At 34.3% G+C, this 20,565-nt stretch overlaps 1 protein-coding gene and 1 non-coding gene across 2 annotated transcripts; both read right to left on the bottom strand.

Annotated features, from left to right (window-relative positions):
- Positions 1-2,234: 2,234 nt before the first annotated feature.
- LOC110112563 (putative serine/threonine-protein kinase-like protein CCR3) lies at positions 2,235-5,119 on the bottom strand. Its single transcript, XM_020844829.2, has one exon. The coding sequence runs from the start codon at positions 4,970-4,972 to the stop codon at positions 2,435-2,437; it is 2,538 nt and encodes an 845-aa protein (XP_020700488.1). The 5' UTR covers positions 4,973-5,119; the 3' UTR covers positions 2,235-2,434.
- Positions 5,120-13,847: 8,728 nt separating this feature from the next.
- On the bottom strand, positions 13,848-13,954 carry LOC114580362. The gene has a single exon (XR_003701740.1). It is a non-coding gene; the product is annotated as a small nucleolar RNA R71 (small nucleolar RNA).
- Positions 13,955-20,565: the final 6,611 nt, after the last annotated feature.

Here is a 20,565-nt window from a genome sequence, read left to right on the forward strand (position 1 = left end):
TAAAATTTATTTTCTAAGCCTGATTTTAAAACTATTTCATATTTGATTTTAAGAATTCATCAAGTCAACTAGCATGAATTGCATTAAATATAAAATTAAAAGTGTCTAAAAATTTAATTACATTTTATTCAAGCATCAATTTATCAAACATCAGTTAAGGGGCCAATTAGGATCCGCTTTAGATGTCTACCCTATTTCCTTAAACTTAATTAAACAACATCCCTATCACTATTTTATAAGTGTCCAGAATCATGATTTTAAAGCACCTATGTGGTTAGCTAACTCCCTAATCTAGGCTAAGATAAATCCAAGTTTGCAATACATTAGTTAGGTTTGGTTTACTAATTTATAGTATCCAATTTAGACTTAAATTTTGAGGTAGGTTTAGACTATAAGATCTTAACCTTTAGGAACTTAATCTCAACCTTCTAATAAAATTGGCAATTCAAATTAAATCTCTCTCAATTCAAATTTAAGCCTAACTCTAAAGATAGAATGTGGTGCTTCTAAAATATTTCAAAATCACAAGACACCTTCTACCTTTTCTCCTTTGACCTCCAGAAATAAGTGTTTCATTTTGATGATCCATATTGAAAATTTTGATCCTCACTGCCATTGATATTAATCTTTGAGAATCTTAAATAAAATTTCTACCCTTATTTCATTCGAGAGTATTCGTGAGAAACTTTAATTTTTTACGATGTAATTAACAACGAGGGCTTGCACTCATAGAAAATTCAATTAATTCTCTTTGGGAAAAATAAATTAAATGCAATGATCATTATCATCATTTTTTAAATAATTGACAGTAAATGATATATTCTTTCTCTAGGAGTATATTTTATTCCATTATCATGAATTAGATTATGAAATTAATGATTCCTCGTCCATATTATTATAATCAAACACACAATCAAACATCATTTTGACCCTTCGGAACCATGTCTTGTCCTTTCCTGAGTTTGATAATGATAATCAGGATGAACTTGAATTTTTGTAATTTAAACTCATAGGGAATGATATGTTCACCTCCTAAGATGATATATTATTTATAATGACGTGTTTGATTTCAAAATTAATTTTTTTTTAGAAATTAAATTCTCCCAAAGAAAATTAATCTTATCAAAACTCCAACACTTTTCAATCAAAACAAGCTTGTGTAAGAAATCGAAGCTATGTATTCAATATTTATTAGGTGGTGACTCTCTATCCTGAGGCTAGAAAGTTGTGTGGAGTTGCAACTATGAAGAAACCACGTAGTGTATTGAAGAAATCAAATTACAGCTGTAGTAAGGTTTTGGGTGGCAGGTTTGAGTAGGAAGGAGCGTGCTAAGGCGTAAGCAGGACTAGCTAAGGAAGACGTGGTCGAGGCAGCTGTGAAAGCACTGGAGACGATTCTAGGTTGTGAGAAGCTAGCTGAATAGGAGAAAGCCACATGAGGGAAAAGATCATGCAGTAGTTCAGGTTAGGCTTGGGAGACCTGCTTAGGATATTGGAAGTGGAGCCGGAGCCAATGTGTCATAGCAAAAGCGATTTCAAACAAATAGGTGGAGGAAGAATAAGCAACCAATGGGGAAGGTTTTTCCTTTGTTTTTCTTTGAGAATAGAAGATGGAGGAAAAGTGAACATGTGGTGGTGGCTTTTTTGCACTGTTCTTGTGGACAACATGTGTTCTCTCAATTTTTTTCAATCTGGACCAAGATGGAGATTATTAGTTTTTGGTCAAGATTTGTATGTTAGTTTTGCATTTTACTGCTTTGCTCCTATAGGATGTTAATTAGTTTTATAATAGGAATTGCCTTGTACTGTTGGTGAGTAAGCCAAGAAATAAAATTTTGTATTGTTTTCTCTCCAAGAGTTGTGCTCTCTCCCCCTCTCCTTCTCTCCCATTTCTCTTCAAAGAATCCTCCAGTGTCTTCAACATCAAGAAGAATGTAAGATTAGCTACAACATTTATAATTAGTGGAGGTGGAATCCCTACATGGGTGCCTTCAACATCAAGATGACAGCAAAGTTGGCATAGCATTTTCATGTAGTTCAATAACCTTTTAGGGCTATAGCACTTCTTGGTTCAACACCAAGAAGACTGCAAGTCTGATTTAATATTTTTTTCAGCTTCCTTCATTTTAATCAGGAAGACTTCATCTCAAACCAATGGGCTACAAATCGCAGACTTTTATATGATGCAAATGAACAGATGTTCTAATAATAACTGATATTTTGTGAAGCATCAATCTTATATTTCTATTTATTCCTTCTATATATGTCTGCCTGAACTGTACAGCACGGCTCAAAAGTTTAAATCAGAGTCAATCGTATATCAAAAAAATTTAAAAAAAATCAGAAAATTTATATCAACAACAAAACTCGTTTCAATTTTATAAACAAATATGTCGGCAGTCTTGAATTCAATCCTCTAAAAAATGGAAACTAATCAATCCCTAGAAGAGAATGACATATTTGAGCTTGACCAGCTGTCCTCCTTCCTCGTATCGCAGAGCGCAAGCGCGCTTTCGAGGTTCATCACAACGTCCGTAATGGTCGGTCGATCCTTTCCTTTCATGCTTACGCAATGCACGGCAGTGTAAGCCACCAGCTCCACCGCCTCCGCCTCCCGCAGCTCCGGCCGCGGCATTCGCCGGTCTAGCACTCTCCACGTCTCCCCGTCATCAATTATCGGCGCCGCGTACTCCACCACGCTCACCGGCTCCCCGCTCTCTTCCCCTTCCTCCCGAAATATCGCCCTCCTTCCCGTTAAAATTTCAAGCATCACTACCCCGAAGCCGTAAACGTCGCTCTTTGTCGTCAGTTGCTGAATCCCACCGTAGTACTCCGGGTCTATGTAACCCATCGTCCCAGCTGCCATCATTGAAGGATGAGCCTCTTCGGCTTCCGGGCCCATCAGTGATAGACCGAAGTCCGAAACCCTCGCCACCCAGTCCCCGTCAAGCAAGATGTTTGAAGATTTAATGTCTCGGTGTATGATTGGGGGGACGGCATAGTTGTGTAGATATTCGATTCCTCGAGCTGCGTCGAGGAGGACCTTTATTCTCATTCTCCAAGAGTCCATTGGTCCTGTTTCAGTGCCGGTTCTGGAGTGGAGGTGGTCGAACAAGGCGCCGTTTTTCATGTACTCGTAAACGAGAAGTCTTTCGTCTCTTTCCTCACAGTACCCAACCAAGTCTACCAAATGTTTGTGATGAAGGCGAGAAAGGAACACGAGTTCGGATTGAAAAGCTCTCTCCTTTTCAAGAAATTTTTTGTTTCGTAGGCTTGATCTGAGCTCGCCGCGTTTGATCGCTACTTCCCGGTTGTTTTTGAGCATGCCTTTGTAGACCGTGCCGAAGCTTCCGGCGCCTATGCGGCATTCGAGGGAGAAGTTGTTGGTGGCGGTGGCGAGGTCGTCGAAGGTGAACTCTTCCGCGCGTTCTTTGAAGGATGATGGTCCCCTGCGATGGCTGCCCGTGGCGCGGGAGATATAGCGGCGGAGGACTCTGGATCTTGAACCAGAGGGGGAGATTAAGGGAGTGGGAATGATGATGGAAGACTGCGCGGAGTTGGTAGCGATGTTTCCTGCGGTCAAAATGGCCGGCTGTGAGGCCTTGCTGGAATTGTGAACTTTTTTATTCCGGCAAACGGCGCTCCATATGCAGCATAGAATGCTGAATATGGCGACCAAGCCTCCGATGGAACCAGTGATACACAAGGCCAGCCATCCTTTGGTCGACTTTGAGAAAATTGGCGCGGATTCCGGTACAGGGGGAGGTGATGCCGGCTGAGAGGGCGGCGCGGGCGGCGGTTGAGAGATAAAAGGTGCCCCGCAGGACTTGCAAATGACACCAGAATCTGAACAGAGATATTCTGAATCGGGAAAAACGCCGCATTTGCAGGAACTCTCGACAACACATCTACCGGGAAGAATTTGGGGTAGAGGGAGAGCTAAGTAGGAATGATTAATCCCACCCACATTCCAGCACATCACCGTGAAATTATCGGTTATCACCCCGCAAGTAAGGTCATCGCTGGCGACGATGAACTCGAAACTCATGCTATTTTCTGGACTGTAACTCGAAACTCCACCGGCATCAGCGCCCCAGCAGAGCACGGTACCATTTGGCTGCTTGATCACACAAGAGTGATTCAAACCGAGAGCCAAGCCGGTGAACACGAAAGCACCACCTGAGGGAACATTTAATTGACCGGAACTATTGCTCCCCTTACAGATTAAGAATCCAGAAAGACCAATTCCGCAGACATGCGAGTCCCCTGCAACAATGCTCTGCATCGTGATGTTACCAAAAGAATTTTGGAACTCTGTACCACGCCCTCCCCAGCACTTCACGCGGTTGTCAATCCCAATTCCGCAAGAAAACCCTCTCCCCGATGTCAGCGATCGGTATTCTCCTTCAATGCTCGCCGGAAAGCTACCATCACCCCGCCAGCATAGAACTCTGGTGCGATTCTTATCCAAGGCGCACACTTGATTCACGCCTACGCTGAGATCGGCGAGTGGGAAAGGACCGTTATAAATCCGCTTTGTGGATACCAATCCGGCGGAGAAGTTTTTTATTGCCCAGCAAAAGATTCTGAGACCTCCCGAACTCAGCCCGCAAAAGAAGTCTCGTCCGCCAGAAATCTCTTCAAATGACAATTTTGGAGCGATCGCGAGCACCGGCTGCCCAACACGCGCGCAAAGGATTTTCTCTCTGCCATCTCCTGCAAGCACGCCGCAGACTGTTCCCGAGGACCGGATCACGGCGATGGTGGCCGCAGAACCGAGCCCTTCCGCGGCAACGACGATCAAAGCTAGAAAAACCGCCGCGGCAGCGGCCGGTGGAATCGTCATCTCGTCATGGGAGTCGAACGAAAGAGGGAAAAGAGGGAGAAGATGGATACTGCTGCGAGGGGAATAAGTTAACCTACGTCGAAGTCGGATGTAACGAAGAAATGGATGACCGATTCTTGCTTTCATGAAGTAAACAACGAGGGGTTTGGCTTCGTCTTCACTATTTGAGCGTATCGGCTTGCCTTTAATTGCCGCGATAAATTACGTCCCAAAGAAACCCGTCAACGGAAGCGTGTAGGTGTTCTGTACTTTACTTTCACTAACGTCTTCCTCATCTTTTAAACTTCAAATTAACATATATTTAATTAACACAATATTTATTTATTTACAAAATTAACATTCATTTCAAATCTTTTGAAACTTTATAAATAAAAAATATATAATTTAAAAATAAGAAAAACGTTTATTATAAAATTTATAATTGACACGCCACTAAAAATTGTGTTGATTGAGCAAGAATCTTGAAGTACATTTGAGTTAGAAACTTTCAAAATTAAATGTGATACTATCTAAACTCTAATTTCAACAAATTTATAGTCAAATCAAATGTTTCAATAAGACAAACTCAGCGACATCAAATTCAGTTCAATTCATGCTCAAATGAGCGAAAATCAAGTGGCCAAAACACACCCGGAAGGATCAAATCATAAATTGGATGATCAAACAATATTCAAATTTAGCAAGCTTATTGTCAAATCGAGCAGCTCGATGAGACGAATCCAACAAGCCCAAGATCGCATAATTCTGACATCATTAAGGCACTTAACTACTTCATAATAGCTCTATGATAAAGGAAATCAACATTGGGCCGCCTGATGAAGCACTTCAAATTTACCCTCCGATCACCGTCGCATGCCAACTGCGGTTCTTCCGACAATCGTCGCTCATTGACTACGGTCCCCTTCTGACCATTATCGCTCACCAACTTAAGTCCCTTTGACCTCTATCGCTCGTCTCTTAAGATCCCTCTGACATCTGTCTTCTGCTGAGTATAATCTCTTGACAACTATCGTCTGATTATGATGCTACCAACATAACAAATATGTCTACACTCTCTTGATAATAACTCTCTTGATTATGATATATATTTGCAACATTGAGCGTAGGCCTTCCCTAGATGAAGAGCATTAATTATAATCAACAACAATAAACACTAATTTAATCATTTTTACTAGGTTAGGCCCTGTAATTTTTCTCCTTTTCAATATTTTCAAAATAAAAAGATTGGACTCTCATATTACTCTTTTACCTCCCTCTCTCTCTCTCTTATCAATTGTGAGCTCGAACTTTATACAAAATTAAGACATATTTTATTAAATATATAATATTTGATACTCCCAAAAATATAGTGTTAGGATTACAATCTAATTACTGATTGAATAACACATATTAAGAATCCTCAAACCGCTAAACGTTTTGATATGAAAACAAAACATCACTTCGAGTTTTATAACTTGAATAAAATTAGTCAAGCCAAATAGATCCTAGTTAGTTTGATTGGGTTGCAATTTGGAGGTACTCTAAATGCTTTGAAATGTTACTAGGAATTTAATTTAGGCTTCATTTGGAATAACTTTTTTATTACCTTCTAAAAAAAAATTTTAGTATAAAAATATTTCGAATTGAAAATTTTTGTACTAACAAGCTACTTTAGAAAATAGTAAGAAAGCTGCCACAAATTTCATTGCCATAATCAGCTTTAAGACAACCTTTTACTGCTTTATAAAGCCATTGTAGAGCAAGTGATTTTCTAAAGCTCTTGTAAAAAATATTTTTCTAGTATAAATCTTTTTAAAAAATAATGAAAAAATAATGACTAAACAAAAAATATGATTGCAGACTAAAAAAATAAAACAATGAGAAAATTATCTTAAACTAAACCTTAGTTTGAATCAAATGCATCACAATTAAAAATCATGGAAATCATTTGCTTTACACACTGCGCATCATACCAAACAAAGCGTTCAACAGTTCAAAATGAATTTTTTTGAGATTTTCTTATTTTGGGTTCATGGCTTAAAAGTTAAACAAATTTCAAATGAGTTTAGTTACGTGCAAGAAATAGTGTAAGTGGAGGAAAATTCGAATATGTTTGTGTTAGCTTCTTTAGATATGACATAGATGAGCAAATAAATAGCGAAGAGAGTAGGGGTAGAACTAGGGCTATCAATAATTGACACGACCCAAAAATCCGACTCGAACACGACCCGGAATTTTCGGGTTGGACACGACCCGTTCGAAAAACGGGTCGGGTTCGGGTTCATATATATATATATATATATATATATATATAAACTAAAAATTTTAGCAAAATGTTGCATTTCATTATAATGTATGAATTTAAAATAATCACAAGCTCTACATTTTACTTTGCATTTTTTAATAAAATCGTATAATTGCTTCATTGGGAATAGAGTCAAATATTTCATTCTCGATCTATGACACTATACAGTCATTAAGCTAGGCACCTTCCATTTTGTTACGCAGTCAATATTCGATAATCTTCATTGCATAAAATGCTCTATCGAGTGTAGCAGTAGGTAAAGTCCATGCCAGAACAAGAAGGTTATAAACTAGGCAATAAACAAAATTCTTTCTAGCATATACAATCTATTTTACAAGAGCATCAATGCTAGTCAAAGATATAAATTTATCACTTATACTCATATCAATAATATAAATAAATAACTAATGTTCAAGAGAGATAATATCAATTATATAAAAATCTGTTGGATATAACTCTATAGGTTAACTTTCCCTTATCATAAGTAAAAAATATATTGGTTTGATTTAGATATGTCACACAAAGATGTAACTCAGTAATAATTTCTGAGAAACGGTTATTCAATTTCTGAAGTTGCATATCAACAATAGTATAAAATAAATCAAATTGATAGTGATGAAAGTTTGTTAATTATTCACTTTTTCGTACAAACACTCAAAAGCATTTTATATAATGTTCATATTTGGAACTTCAATGTCAAAAATATTATAAAATGTGACACTTCGTCTAGTAAGTCTCATCTAATTTTCCTCACCATCTGCAATTGTTGTGTAGGCACTTATAACAATTTCATTGCTTTTATAACATCATGATCCTTTCTTTTTAAGGCTTATGATAATTCATTTACATCACCAAAATATTGATCATTAGATGCAGTGATAAGACAAAGTCAAAAACTCTATAAACTATATTAAAACACCAACATCAACTAATTGTTGAGCATGCTTCCATTCTTTCTTGATAATTTCAAGCATTTCGCGTGCATAAGTATACATTTTCATAAATCTAATTAAGATAATTAAGGTTTGAAAATGTAAACTCTAATGAGTGCCACCAGCTCACTGTAAATTCATTTCTTGGTTCAAACCTCAATCATTAATTAACTACCTAGTACTTAAATGAAAAATTAGTTTTTTCAACATGAATCGCATTCAGAGTATCATTTCTCTTGCATGAAGCTTCATCAGTATTCAGATTTTTTTAAGTATTCTCAAATAGATATTTCATTTGCTAATTATTCTTTACTACAACACCAAACAAAGTTGAAATTGGTGAGTAAAACAATGAATGTAAAATGTCATAGGATTATCTTTTAGTATGAGTGCTTCCAAGTAATTAAACTCTTATCGCTTATTAGATTTTTCATCATAAACCTTACCATATATTCTATGTATACTTAATGAATGTTTTGCTGGAAGATATTCAAAAGATACATTTAGCGATGTTGCATTTATTGAAAAAAATATGATTAATGTCTATGAACCTTTTAATTAGTTGACCTATCTTTTCGATATATTGCACCACAATAGCTAATTATTCTTTTATTGACACATCAAGAGACTCATCAATAAGAATGATGAAGTACGAATCACCGATATCATTCATGATTGAATCCAAGATCTCAATAGCCATAGCCTTACAAATCTTCTTATATACTTTTGGTGAAGTCAACTATAACTTAACATTTGCATTTTTAAATGTTATTTTTCAAACTTCTTTAGTATGATGCTTAAGAAATTGAAAACAATTCTACATAATTTCGTTGATTATATCATCATGCCCATAGAATGATAGCCCTTGGCAGTTAAAAAATCGAGCACCATTAATAGCTGCAGTCAACATGATACGATATTCTTTTTTTTTTTTTCTTCTCATCCTTGCTCAACCATAGAACATGAATACTTTGTTATTGATGCTTCATTAAAGCCTTATATTTCTGTCCTTGCCTTTTGTGTCCTATTATGTTCTCCAACATGTCTCAAAAGATTCCCTTTTCTTTTCAAATTCTTAAATCCCTCAACAACAATTTCTTATTATGTGTGGAGTCCGGAGGACGTCTGGAGACCAATAAAAATGCGCCACATCACCCCATTGCTCAGTATCAAGCTCGGTACCCCTCGGTATCGCTTGGTACCCAACACTTAACCTGATAGGAGAACCGTCCGGTGTCCGCACATAATAATAGCTCCTCAATAACAAATAAGTCTCCACCACCTTGGCATGTCATAATAAGCTCTTGAGGCTTAAACAAGTAATAATATAGGCAAAAGAAGGTATTTTTTGGTACATTATATTCTATCCAATCAAGAAAAATTTTCAAAAATTTTGAATTAAATATGCAATATTTTTAATCATTGTTTGAGGAAAATGAGGATTTTTTGGTTTATCTGGTCCCTTCAGCAAATAAGCTCCACGAATTTTATCTCTATCATTTACATCGTAACTCCAGATTGATTGTTGAAGACCAGGGTCAGCAGGGAGGTTGTTATTAACAATTTTTGACACATTCATTCCTCTTAAAAAATCATTCCATTTGTAAAAGCATTACGGTAACAACAACAAAAATATAACAAACCATTCTTTGTTTTTATTTTTAAACAGATCAATTCTCTTAAACATTAGAATGAGAATTGAATACTAACTGTTCAGTCAATTTCATTAGAAAAAAGGCAATATTCCATCTCTATGCCAAAAAAAAAAAAAAATGGAGAAGGGCTCTTGAACTCAATCACTTCTTTGAATAACTATGATTTAAAACATTTAATCATTCCTTCGAAGTTCCCAATACAAAAATTTAATTAGTTGAAATCAAACGTATAAATAATATAAGGATAAAATCTCTAGTTTTTCTAAAACTAAGATGATAAGTTAGTTGGCAAACAACAACGACATGTACATTTTCCAAACAAAATGAGCATTCATCATTGATATTTGTTATGATACTAAAACAAAAGAGCTTGGTGTAACATTAATAAGGTATGTTGCTTACACAGCATAATAATAAATCCAATTAAGGATTATTGAATTGAAAAGAAGATATGGCCCAAGATGCAAGGAAAAGAGTTTTGCAAAGCCAAAAAAAGAAAAAAGGCAGATGAACTTACAGCCTTGAGCACCAGACTAAAAGAGAGGATGAGAGCCGGGAGTAGCTTCGGCCTTCGAGTTCCAAGTATGAATAAAAATAAGGCAATCCTAAGAGATTTACAAGCCGAGAGGTGAGAAGTATGAATCACAATTGGTAACCTAAATCCTACGGCAAGACTGACGGGCGAGAGAGATTACCTATGTTAAAGAGGATGAGAGCTGAGACTCGGGAATAACTTTGTGGACTTCGAGCTTGAACCCTCACCTTGTGGCTTCAACGACTATGTTGCATGCGTGAAGAGACAAACAAAGCGGGGTTGGGCAATGCCAGAGATTAGGGCAAAAAAAAATTTAATTTAGGGAGGGGGGGAGGCAAGCCCCCTTATTAATTTCTACGGTTTGAGGGTGGGCAATTGCAAACCCTGAACGGAACCTGGTTCCGCCTGTGGAGTAGAGTAAATGATGAAATTTGGTTATGTTGGAATGGGAATGAATGAGTTTGTGATAAAATAATGTACCACGAGGTTTCAAAGTTTTGAGAAAGATTCTGGGATCAATATTAGAGTATATTTGGGACAACATTCTTATTGTTTTACATTTCAAATCATAATTATATTTTTGTTTGACTGCTACTTTCTTAATATTTTTATGAAATTTCTATGCAGAGAAGTTGCTTTTGATAGCGGCTTTTAATTTTATTTTTGTTTGACTGCTTTGGAAAACAACAACTCATTTTTTAGTACAAAAAACTCTTAAAATCATTAAAAAAAAATAGTGGTCAAAGACATGGATGAGAAAATACTAAGAACATAGTATAAAAATAAAAAATAGTTTAAATGTTAGATTGGTTTAATCAAGTGGCTTGAATCCACTTCGAAAATCTACTGATATGCTTTTTTTAGCTTCTTCCGAATATTAGCTGGGGCAAGTACGAAAGTCTAGAGAGAAAAGTTTGTAGGAGCTTTGAACAAGTAAAACACGGATTTCTATGATATCCACAAATCATTTTCAATAACTTGAGACTTAATATTTGTAGTTGCTAAGCTAACTATTGGCATGCTCGAGGCATCTAAAAGCTTAAATTTTATAAATGATAAACAAGCCTCTATGAATGAGTTACAACAATAATTAGATATATCAACCTTAGGTATGCTTAGTATTTTCATTATTAATGTATAGTTGGGTGCTTAGAGTTGAATGCATAAATTTATTTTGTGTGGATACGGATGCCATCCGGAGGAGAATCAAAATGCTCCACATCACCTTTTTGATGTGTACTGCAGTTGTGTACTGCTGTGTACTAGGTGACGTGGTGCGTTATGATTCGCCTCCAAACAATCCGATGTCCGCACATAATAATTTCTCCTTGAATGCGTGCATATCGAAATATGATTCTAAAAAATATCGGGCTTGGCTCAAACTAAGAATATGCCAAGGCGAATTATTTGTGAGAGTGAGGTTATATTGCATTTTAGTGATATGATTTTTTGAGAAAGAGTATCTAATGAGTTGCTTCAAATTAGTAAGCTATATATGAGGTGATGATGCAATCATGTTTAGAGTCAAAATGTGAGTCATAAAAGTTGTCCACCTATAAGAAATTGAATGAATTAAGTTAATAAGCCCCTTGGGAAAATATAAAGACAAAGTTGAGAGAACTAAGATTGGTCATGTTGACATCTAAAAAGTCTTCAAGGTAGGAAAGACTTGGTTATTGTTGGGTCTAACTTTAATCATTGTATTGAAATTGAGTCCAACCATTTTGACACCACTAGGAGAGGAAATGGCTAGGGAGCTCTTGTAATGTGCTTTGAGCTATTTCTTTATAACCCTCATTCTAGAGAATTAGCAAGTCAATCACTATCAAACTACAATCAAACCAAACTCAACCCTATCAAGTAAAAATCTATCTAGTGTTGATCCACGTTTGCAGAAAATGCATGACAGAAAGGTATATTAAAATGCAAAATTAACAAAGTTTTCTGCAAATAAAGTATTACAAAATGATTAAAAAAAAAACGGATTGTCATAAGGTATTTGCAATGCTCCATAATATGATAAAGCCAAGCTTAAGTTTTTTCCCAAGATAACTGATAAGAGTAAATTACATATTGTTTAATGTATTTTATTTTCAGTAAAAATGTATTATTTAATTATTTTTGTGTAGGAGAAATTATAAAATTGGAAGAAATTCTAAAGAGTCTTCAGCGTCGCGGCGTTTAACGAAACAACGCCGTAGTGCTACCTTCAATATCGCTAAGGCGTCTCAATTCTAACATTATGGTGTCATGTTCAATGTTTGGCAGTGTTGTTGCTGCAACACAGACAACGACGCAACAATATCAGTGTGACGGTGTCAGAATGCTAGCTTGGCAGAGCTGGATTCTTTGTTTTCAAATGTCGCGGCACCAAAATTTCTCATGGCTTGGTACCATTATTTGCACTTGGGCGCAGTAGAGCTCCAATGTCATCAACACTGCGACGTAGCAGTTGTGACTTTCAAAGGCCACATTTTATCAGTGAAGAGTCGCAACTAATCAACTATTCACCAAGTAACCAATCCACATTAGCAAGGACCGTGGTGGTGCAAAGACTTTAGCGATTTAGGGATGCATATGCTCTGTATTATATTACTTTGAAGAGTGTCATTAGAAAAAAATATATATAATTTATTCTCATCAATAAAAAACCACATTAGTTTAATATTATATAAAATATTTTACTTATTTATTTAGTGATAGAATCTCCAAAATAATTATTTTTATTTCAATAGAATAATTATTGCAATTAAAGTATATCTTAGTAGTTTGTTGTAATTAAGAATACTTTCTTGTGGTTTCGACACTCCACTCTATTACCTTTTTACTTAGTTTTACACATATACTTGCATATATTAAGAGGAGTGTTATTAGTTATAGCAAAAAAACTTAAGCACTATTTAGGGGTGATAAAACCTTAGATTTTTGTACAATTCAAAAGTTCACTCTACAGCCACGATCAAGTTTTTGGAGTCATTATCGGGGAAATATTCTATTTTTTACATATTTTAACTATATTACTGAATTAATTGAATATTTAGACCTATTTGTATCTTTTATTTTATTTATTTTATTTTATTTGTAGATTGTGTATTCATGGTTACATGTTTTATGGACATAGAAATGAGTTTTTGTTATTTGACACTTAAATAGAAAGAACCCTTTAAAATTTTTGAAAAACCAAAACGAAAGTGAAGATGACTAAATCTTTATTAAATCAAGATCAATCAAGACCTCTTAGGGAGTATGCTAACTCTTTAGTTGACAAAATTCATCATAATATTAATAGACCTAAAACCAAAGCTAATAATATTGAATTAAAACATGCTAAAATTAAAATGGTACAAAATTTCTAGTTTGTGGAAACTCTTGTAGAAGATCCCAATTTATACTTATTCATTTTCTTTAAAATTTATGTAATATTTAATTATAAAATTATTAGTGATGATGCTATTAGACTTAGATTATTCCCAATTTAATTCTCTAAGAGATAAAATTGTGATTTGATTGAATTCTTTTCCCCAAGACTCTATAGCCACTTGGAATTAGTTGGCTTGAGTTTCTTGCTAAGTATTTCTCACCATCAAAGATTGCTAAACTTAGAAATGATATCACTTCTTTTACCTAGTTTAAAGGAGAATCCATCTATGAGAGTTGGGAGATATTTAAGAAAATACTTAGGAAATGTTCTCATCATGCTTTAACTAATTATTTGGTTATTCAAATATTTTATAGTGGATTAGCTGGATCTTTTAGAACAATAATAGATGCCGCAGCTCAAGTATCATTAATATCTAAGTCATTTAAGGAAGCATATAAATCAATAGAGAAAATGAATACTAATAATTTTCAGTGGTCTGCTGATAGGATAAATCCTAAGAGAGTAGCAGTAGTACCTAGATATGATGTTTTTTTTCAATTTTGATAGCACAAGTTGCAATAATTTCTACGAAATTAAGCATAAATGGAGAAAAAAGCCAAATTCAAAACTAAATTCTCTATGCAATTGGAGGATTACAAGTTAATTGAAAATAGTAATGTATAAGTGATTGAAAATATTAATTTAATTGGAGGAAAAAATAATCCATACTCCAAAATATATAATCCAGGTTGGAAGAACCATTAAAATTGTTATTGGTCAAATAATATTGCTGAGAACAATCAATGAAATTCTAATCAAAATAATTAATGAGTAAATTGGAATAACTTTCAATTTTTTGGTGATCGTACAACTAGATTGTTGGGATGACTAAACATTATTTCTACCCATCATCTAGATAATTGGTATCGTACAATATGATTAGATCAAAGATTTAAGAGTTCATCCAAGATGACTGCTAGAAAAAATATTTTTTGCAATAGTACGATATATAGATTGTACAATACGATCGATTATATTAATTAACTCTTGATTTAATTGACTAACCACATGGATTTAACTAAGCAAGTTTTTAAATATCATACAATATGAATAAGATCGTATAGTATGATTTGTTTAAAATAAAAAATTTAAAAACTTACTTTATTTTGATTGGTAGCTAGGGTTTCTATTTTGAACAACTCATATAGTACAATTAATTCAAAGAAAATTAATTAAAAATTTGTCATTTTAAGCCATTTTAAAAGCATCTAATTGTACAATATAATTTCATTCTTCCAAGAGTTTATTGAAAACGGGTTTTCTTATTATTCATTCAATATTTGGCAAATTCTCTTATTTTGGATTGATTTTATAAAATGTACATTGAATACTAATGAAGTCTCTTGTTATATAAACTATTAAAATATATTTTCAATACCATCAAGCTCTTTATTTAATGCACATATAGATCATATATGTAATTAAAATATAGTGTGATGTATAACCTCAAAGGATGAATGCAAGAACAACCTAGAGTATTCAGATAAGATGATTGCATGCCTAGACATATGATGAAAAATATTTTAGGTTTTTAAGGAGATATTATAACTATAGATGGTACGTCAACATGTATCCTTTTCATCTTTACAAGATCGACGGAGATATTGGGATGCATATTCTCTGAATCATATTACTTTGAAGAGTTTCATTAGATAAAATATGCAATTTATACCCATCAATCCAAAATACTTTAATTTAATATTGTATCAAATATTTTTCTAATTTATTCAGTGAATAAAATCTTCAAGAATATTATTTTTACTTATGTAGAATAATTATTACAATTAGAGTTGACAGTAGTAGTTTATTGTAAGTAAGCATACTTCCTCATGAGTTTGACACTCTACTCTATCACTTTATTACTTAATTTGGCATGTATACTTTTGTATATTAAGAATTGTATGTTATTATTTATATTAAAGAAAACTTAAGCATTGTTTAAGGGTGATAGAGCCCTAATTTTTTGTACAATTCAAATTTCATTCCATAGTCACCATGAGTAACTTACAATTATCATCTTTTAGTGAATCAATAACCATTTATAGCCATTTCCAACAAGCCATAACCTAATTTTGATTAGATATTAAGTTTTGAAAAACTAATTTAACCCTCTTTATGATACAAACTAGCCACATCAACTCCAAGTGTGTAAGAGGGGACTTAAGTCCCACATCCCAATTGGAGAGGAGGCCTCTCCCTTCCTCTCTATAAATATAAACCCTCTTCCCCTACACAATACCTTGAACGCTACCTCCTTTTTGTTGAAGTGCTATATCAGTGACTTACATGAATCTCACTAAAGGAGAAGGGGAAGGGGTGTCCTCTAAAACATATTCTCTCTCTCTCTCTCTCTCTCTCTCTCTCTCTCTCTCTCTCTCTCTTCTTTTCTATCTCTTCCTTTTAGCATATATACATTTAAATGTTATGTATATATGAAGATCTTCTATGGCATATCAAAGTACTAAGAGACAATTGTCTGTCATATTGATTAAAGATTAGTGTGTTATGTGAAAGTATATTCCCAATATATGTGTTGTGATTTTTTGTCACAAGTTTATCAGACTTAGTAGACATCTTGGAAGAGTTGAGGACAACCTCCTACTAAAACATAATTATTTATATGTAAAATATGACTTAAAAAACCATTCTAAACATAAACATGATTGATACTTATAGATATAGAGAAAGGTTATAGCGACCCAAAAGCAAAATATATAGTTTTACATGGTACGTAGGAATAGGTTCTCTTATAAGTGCCTTGGTTCTACAAATCACATGCCACATCATTTTCAAATGGCATTCATAGTTCAATGGCAATTTCATGTTTCCTTAACTTGGACCTATGATGAAACTTTATAATAAATTTGGACAAAAATTTTACTCTTTAAGCCGAAAAAAGTTGCCAAAATTTAATCAACATGAAACTAAATCATTAAGGGGAGAAATTTACAATGGCTTTATATGCTACAAATAAGTTTAATTGCATAAAATAAACTATGGAATGAAAATGTAAAAATTAAATGGTGAGATGAATATGAAAACATGCTATACTATAAATCCCCCCAATGGAAGGCAAACAAAATTTGCTTAAATCGATGGCCTAGAAATCCTCCTCATGAATGATGGAACAAAAAAACTACTAATGAAAAGCACTCAACACATTCCAAATGATGAATAAAATATGAATATGAGACTTAGCATGACATGATAAGAAAACTTGATTAACAACATTCACACTCTATATTCTTCCACCCTCTTGAATATAAATTATGATCGCTTGATATAAAAAATAGATAATCAATCCCTTAAAAAATCAATTCAAATCAGCTATTTCCTAATTCAAAATTCTTAGATTCCATTATGGATGAATATATCTAGATTAAATGAAACATTTTTAAAGCTTATAAAGTAAGTCATTTTATGCAAGAATCCCATGCTTGGAAAATCTGTTAAATCCTTAACCCATCATTACAAAATTACACGAAGCACATCAAGTGACCCTCCTATGACTCAATGAGTTCCATAGCCTAGAGCTAAGCAAAAAGTTCCATTTTTGCAGGAATACTCAATCAAATTTTATGTTGCATGTGCCAGCTTAAAAATTTTATGAAACTTTCTTACCATACAACTTTAAGCCAACAGCTCAATATTTTGAAAATCTAGAGTTTCTAACATTTTCATATTTATTCAATTGCGACTAATTTCTAAAAAACTCTACTAATTTAAAAAAAAAAATCTTAAATGTTGAAATTTTAACTTATGACAAATTTATTATGTCTAAATTTCTCAAAGTTTATGTAGGAAATCAGGCGTTTGAAACCAGAGCTTGAAGAAGAAGCCTTGTTCGGCTTCTTGGAGAAAAGGAAAAACTGAAAAAACCTTTTAGAACAGAGAAAATGAAATTTCTTAATGTTGCATTCCTATTACATCCCAAGGCACTTATTTAAAGACAAACTAGGCAATGCAAAAAGCTACACAAAAAAGAAACCACAAGAAAATATTAAAGAAGCAATCCTAATAAAATCTGGAATAATATCTAACAATCACTCCCTTAATCCAGATTTTACAAAACATCAGAATCAGTCCAATCGTCTCCCAAATTTGCTGCTATTGCTAAGCTGACTTCGGGTTCAACTACTTGTGACATATTAGGACAATATCTCTTAATGTGCCCTTCTTTGTGACAGTGAAAACACTTCCCATTGGAGTTGATTCTATGCGATTCTGATCTTCCTCTAGCGATCAGAATATTGCCATTCTTATCTTCTTTCTGATCGGTTTTCCTTTGAACATCTTTTGACATTAAGACGGACTTAACCTCCGTCAATGTCAAAGTTTGCTTCCTATACAACATAGTGTCAACTATGTTTTCATACGTCTTTGGTAGAGAACTGAGGAGTATGATCCCTTGATCTTCTTCGTCTATTTTCACATCCACATTTCTGAGGTCAAGAATCAATATATTGAAGACTTCCAAATGCTTTCTGAGTTATTGGTTTTCTTCCATTTGGAGCGTATATAGTTGTTTCTTCAATAATAGTCGATTGGTAAGAGATTTTTTCATATAAATTGATTCAAGCTTCCTCTATACCTTTATTGCCATATCTTCTTCAGCAACCTCTCTTAACACTTCGTCACCGATAAAGAGAATGATGATACTGTGTGCTTTCAATTGAATTTCTCTAGCCTTGGCTATGTCGGTGATTGCAGCGAGATTTTCTTCAAAGATTGCAACGGAAAGGTCTTGATGAACCAAAAGAGCCTTCATCTTGATCCTCCAAAGGCTAAAATCATTCTCCCCCTTGAACTTATCGATCTCGAGCCTTTGCATTGACATGATAAAGAAATCAAACTTGAACTCCTCTATTCAATTTGCTCCGCACCACTTACAGACCCCTTCGGCGTGCTTCTTGCGTGCAGGTTAACGAATCAAATAGCCGTTAACGCAGACACGTCTTCACCTCCGGTGAATCCCGAACAGCTTCCTCCCGCACGGTCTCCACGGGCTAGTTCCAGCGCCCCGCACACCTCACGCTTCCTTCTCGCACCAGGTTCGTAGCCAGCCCGTGTCCGGCCAGCCTCCGTGTGCAGCTCCCCCGTGATCCTGCTGTCCCGTGAGCTCCTCCGGCCCACACAGCCCAGCACGGCCTTCTTGCGCGTGCCCTGCTCTTGCCATCCTCACGCCTCCAGCGATCCTGTCTCTACATGAACTGTAGCACTTCCATTGATTCTTGCTTCATCTAGATCGGATCTTCTTGGCTACAAGAACTTCTTCTTCCAGGTGGTTCTCCGGTGAGGAGAATCTTTCAGGCCACTCTCCGATGAGGAGAGTATAAAGAATGCGGATGAAGAAGAAGAAGAAAAAATGTAGTTGAGGAAGACTCTGATCGGAGACAAGAGTCGGAAGGTGACTTTGATACCAAAATGTAGGAAATCAGGCGTTTGAAACCAGAGCTTGAAGAAGAAGCTACACAAAAAAGAAAATGAAATTTCTTAATATTGCATTCCTATTACATCCCAAGGCACTTATTTAAAGACAAACTAGGCAACACAAAAAGCTACACAAAAAAGAAACTACAAGAAAGTACTAAAGAAGCAATCCTAATAAAATCTGGAATAATATCTAACTGTTTCATTACATTAATTAGGTCTTTTGGGTCCTTTTTACAAATTATTAAAATTCTAAAACAATATACTTTTAATCCAAAAAAAAAACAATTATAAAATATATATCCAATGAAAATCCAAAGTACAAACTCCATAATGTAAAAATATGAACATTTTCAATATTTTCAAAAATGCCCTTAAAACACATTTTTCACAAAAATTATGAAATTGAAAAATTTTAGCTCTTTGTGTCATCCAAGGACATAAAAATAATGCAAATTTGTTTTCACAAAATATGTTTAATCCTAATTCCTTCAAAATAAAATTACTGTATCCCTCCATATTGGAACAAACAATCTCCATGATCAAATGCCTTACATCCCTAAATAAGGTTATTGATTGGCTAACCCTAAATGCCCTAAAACACCAATGACGAAAAATACTAAGAAAATCTTCTACTCTCACCCTCTATAATAGGATTGAACTCTAGATCTTCCACTATAAAGATAAATTCTTACCCTAGTTAAATTCCATGTAGAACTAAGGATTTTCAAACCTAGAAAAAAAAAACTAAATAAAAAAAAAAGGATTTTCAAACCTATAAAATTTTATGATATATGGATGCTTAAAATTTAAATATTCAAATATTAAATCTATATGTTTTGAAATTTTAAAATTTCAATATTTTCTTTCATGTGGCTGGCAATTATTTTATTAAGTTTTCTTTTGCACTTTGCTTTATTTTTTTTAGCCTTTACTTGGATGATAATGAGGCATTCACCTCTTGATTTGTGTCACAATTAGAGTGCACTCTACTTCCCTCTTTACTTTAACATTTCTCTTCCTTTTTTTTCTTAAATCTTGACGTGTTGCTTTAAAATTTACCTTTCATTAATGAAATTCAACTTAGAATGCTGAAAAGAATGCGAACATTAAAATCTCTAGGACTTTATGCTTGGTGAGTGAAATTCCTCTTGGTGGTATGATTGATAGCTAACTACATTGGGTCTCAATAAGATTCAAATAAAACTTGAACTATAGAGAAGATCAAATTCTATGTTTAAATCTAGTTCGAACTACAGATTGAGGCCTCGTTTGAGATGATTTTTTTATTGCTTCATAAAACGAAATTTTAGCACAAAAATTTAATTACGAATTAATAAAAAAACCATCCCAAATGAAATCTAAATCTCATAAATAAGTTGAACTTTTGAAGTTTTGTTTTAAATCTAGGGTTATTGTCAAGTATTTCAATTCTTATTTGAGCGTAGCATTTAAACTCATC

The sequence above is a fragment of the Dendrobium catenatum genome, unplaced genomic scaffold (assembly GCF_001605985.2).
Source record: "Dendrobium catenatum unplaced genomic scaffold, ASM160598v2 fragScaff_scaffold_980, whole genome shotgun sequence".
NCBI lineage: Eukaryota > Viridiplantae > Streptophyta > Magnoliopsida > Asparagales > Orchidaceae > Dendrobium > Dendrobium catenatum.

Coding starts and splice junctions, on each gene's coding strand:
- LOC110112563 (XM_020844829.2), bottom strand. CDS start 4,972: ATGAAAGCAAGAATCGGTCATCCATTTCTTCGTTACATCCGACTTCGA.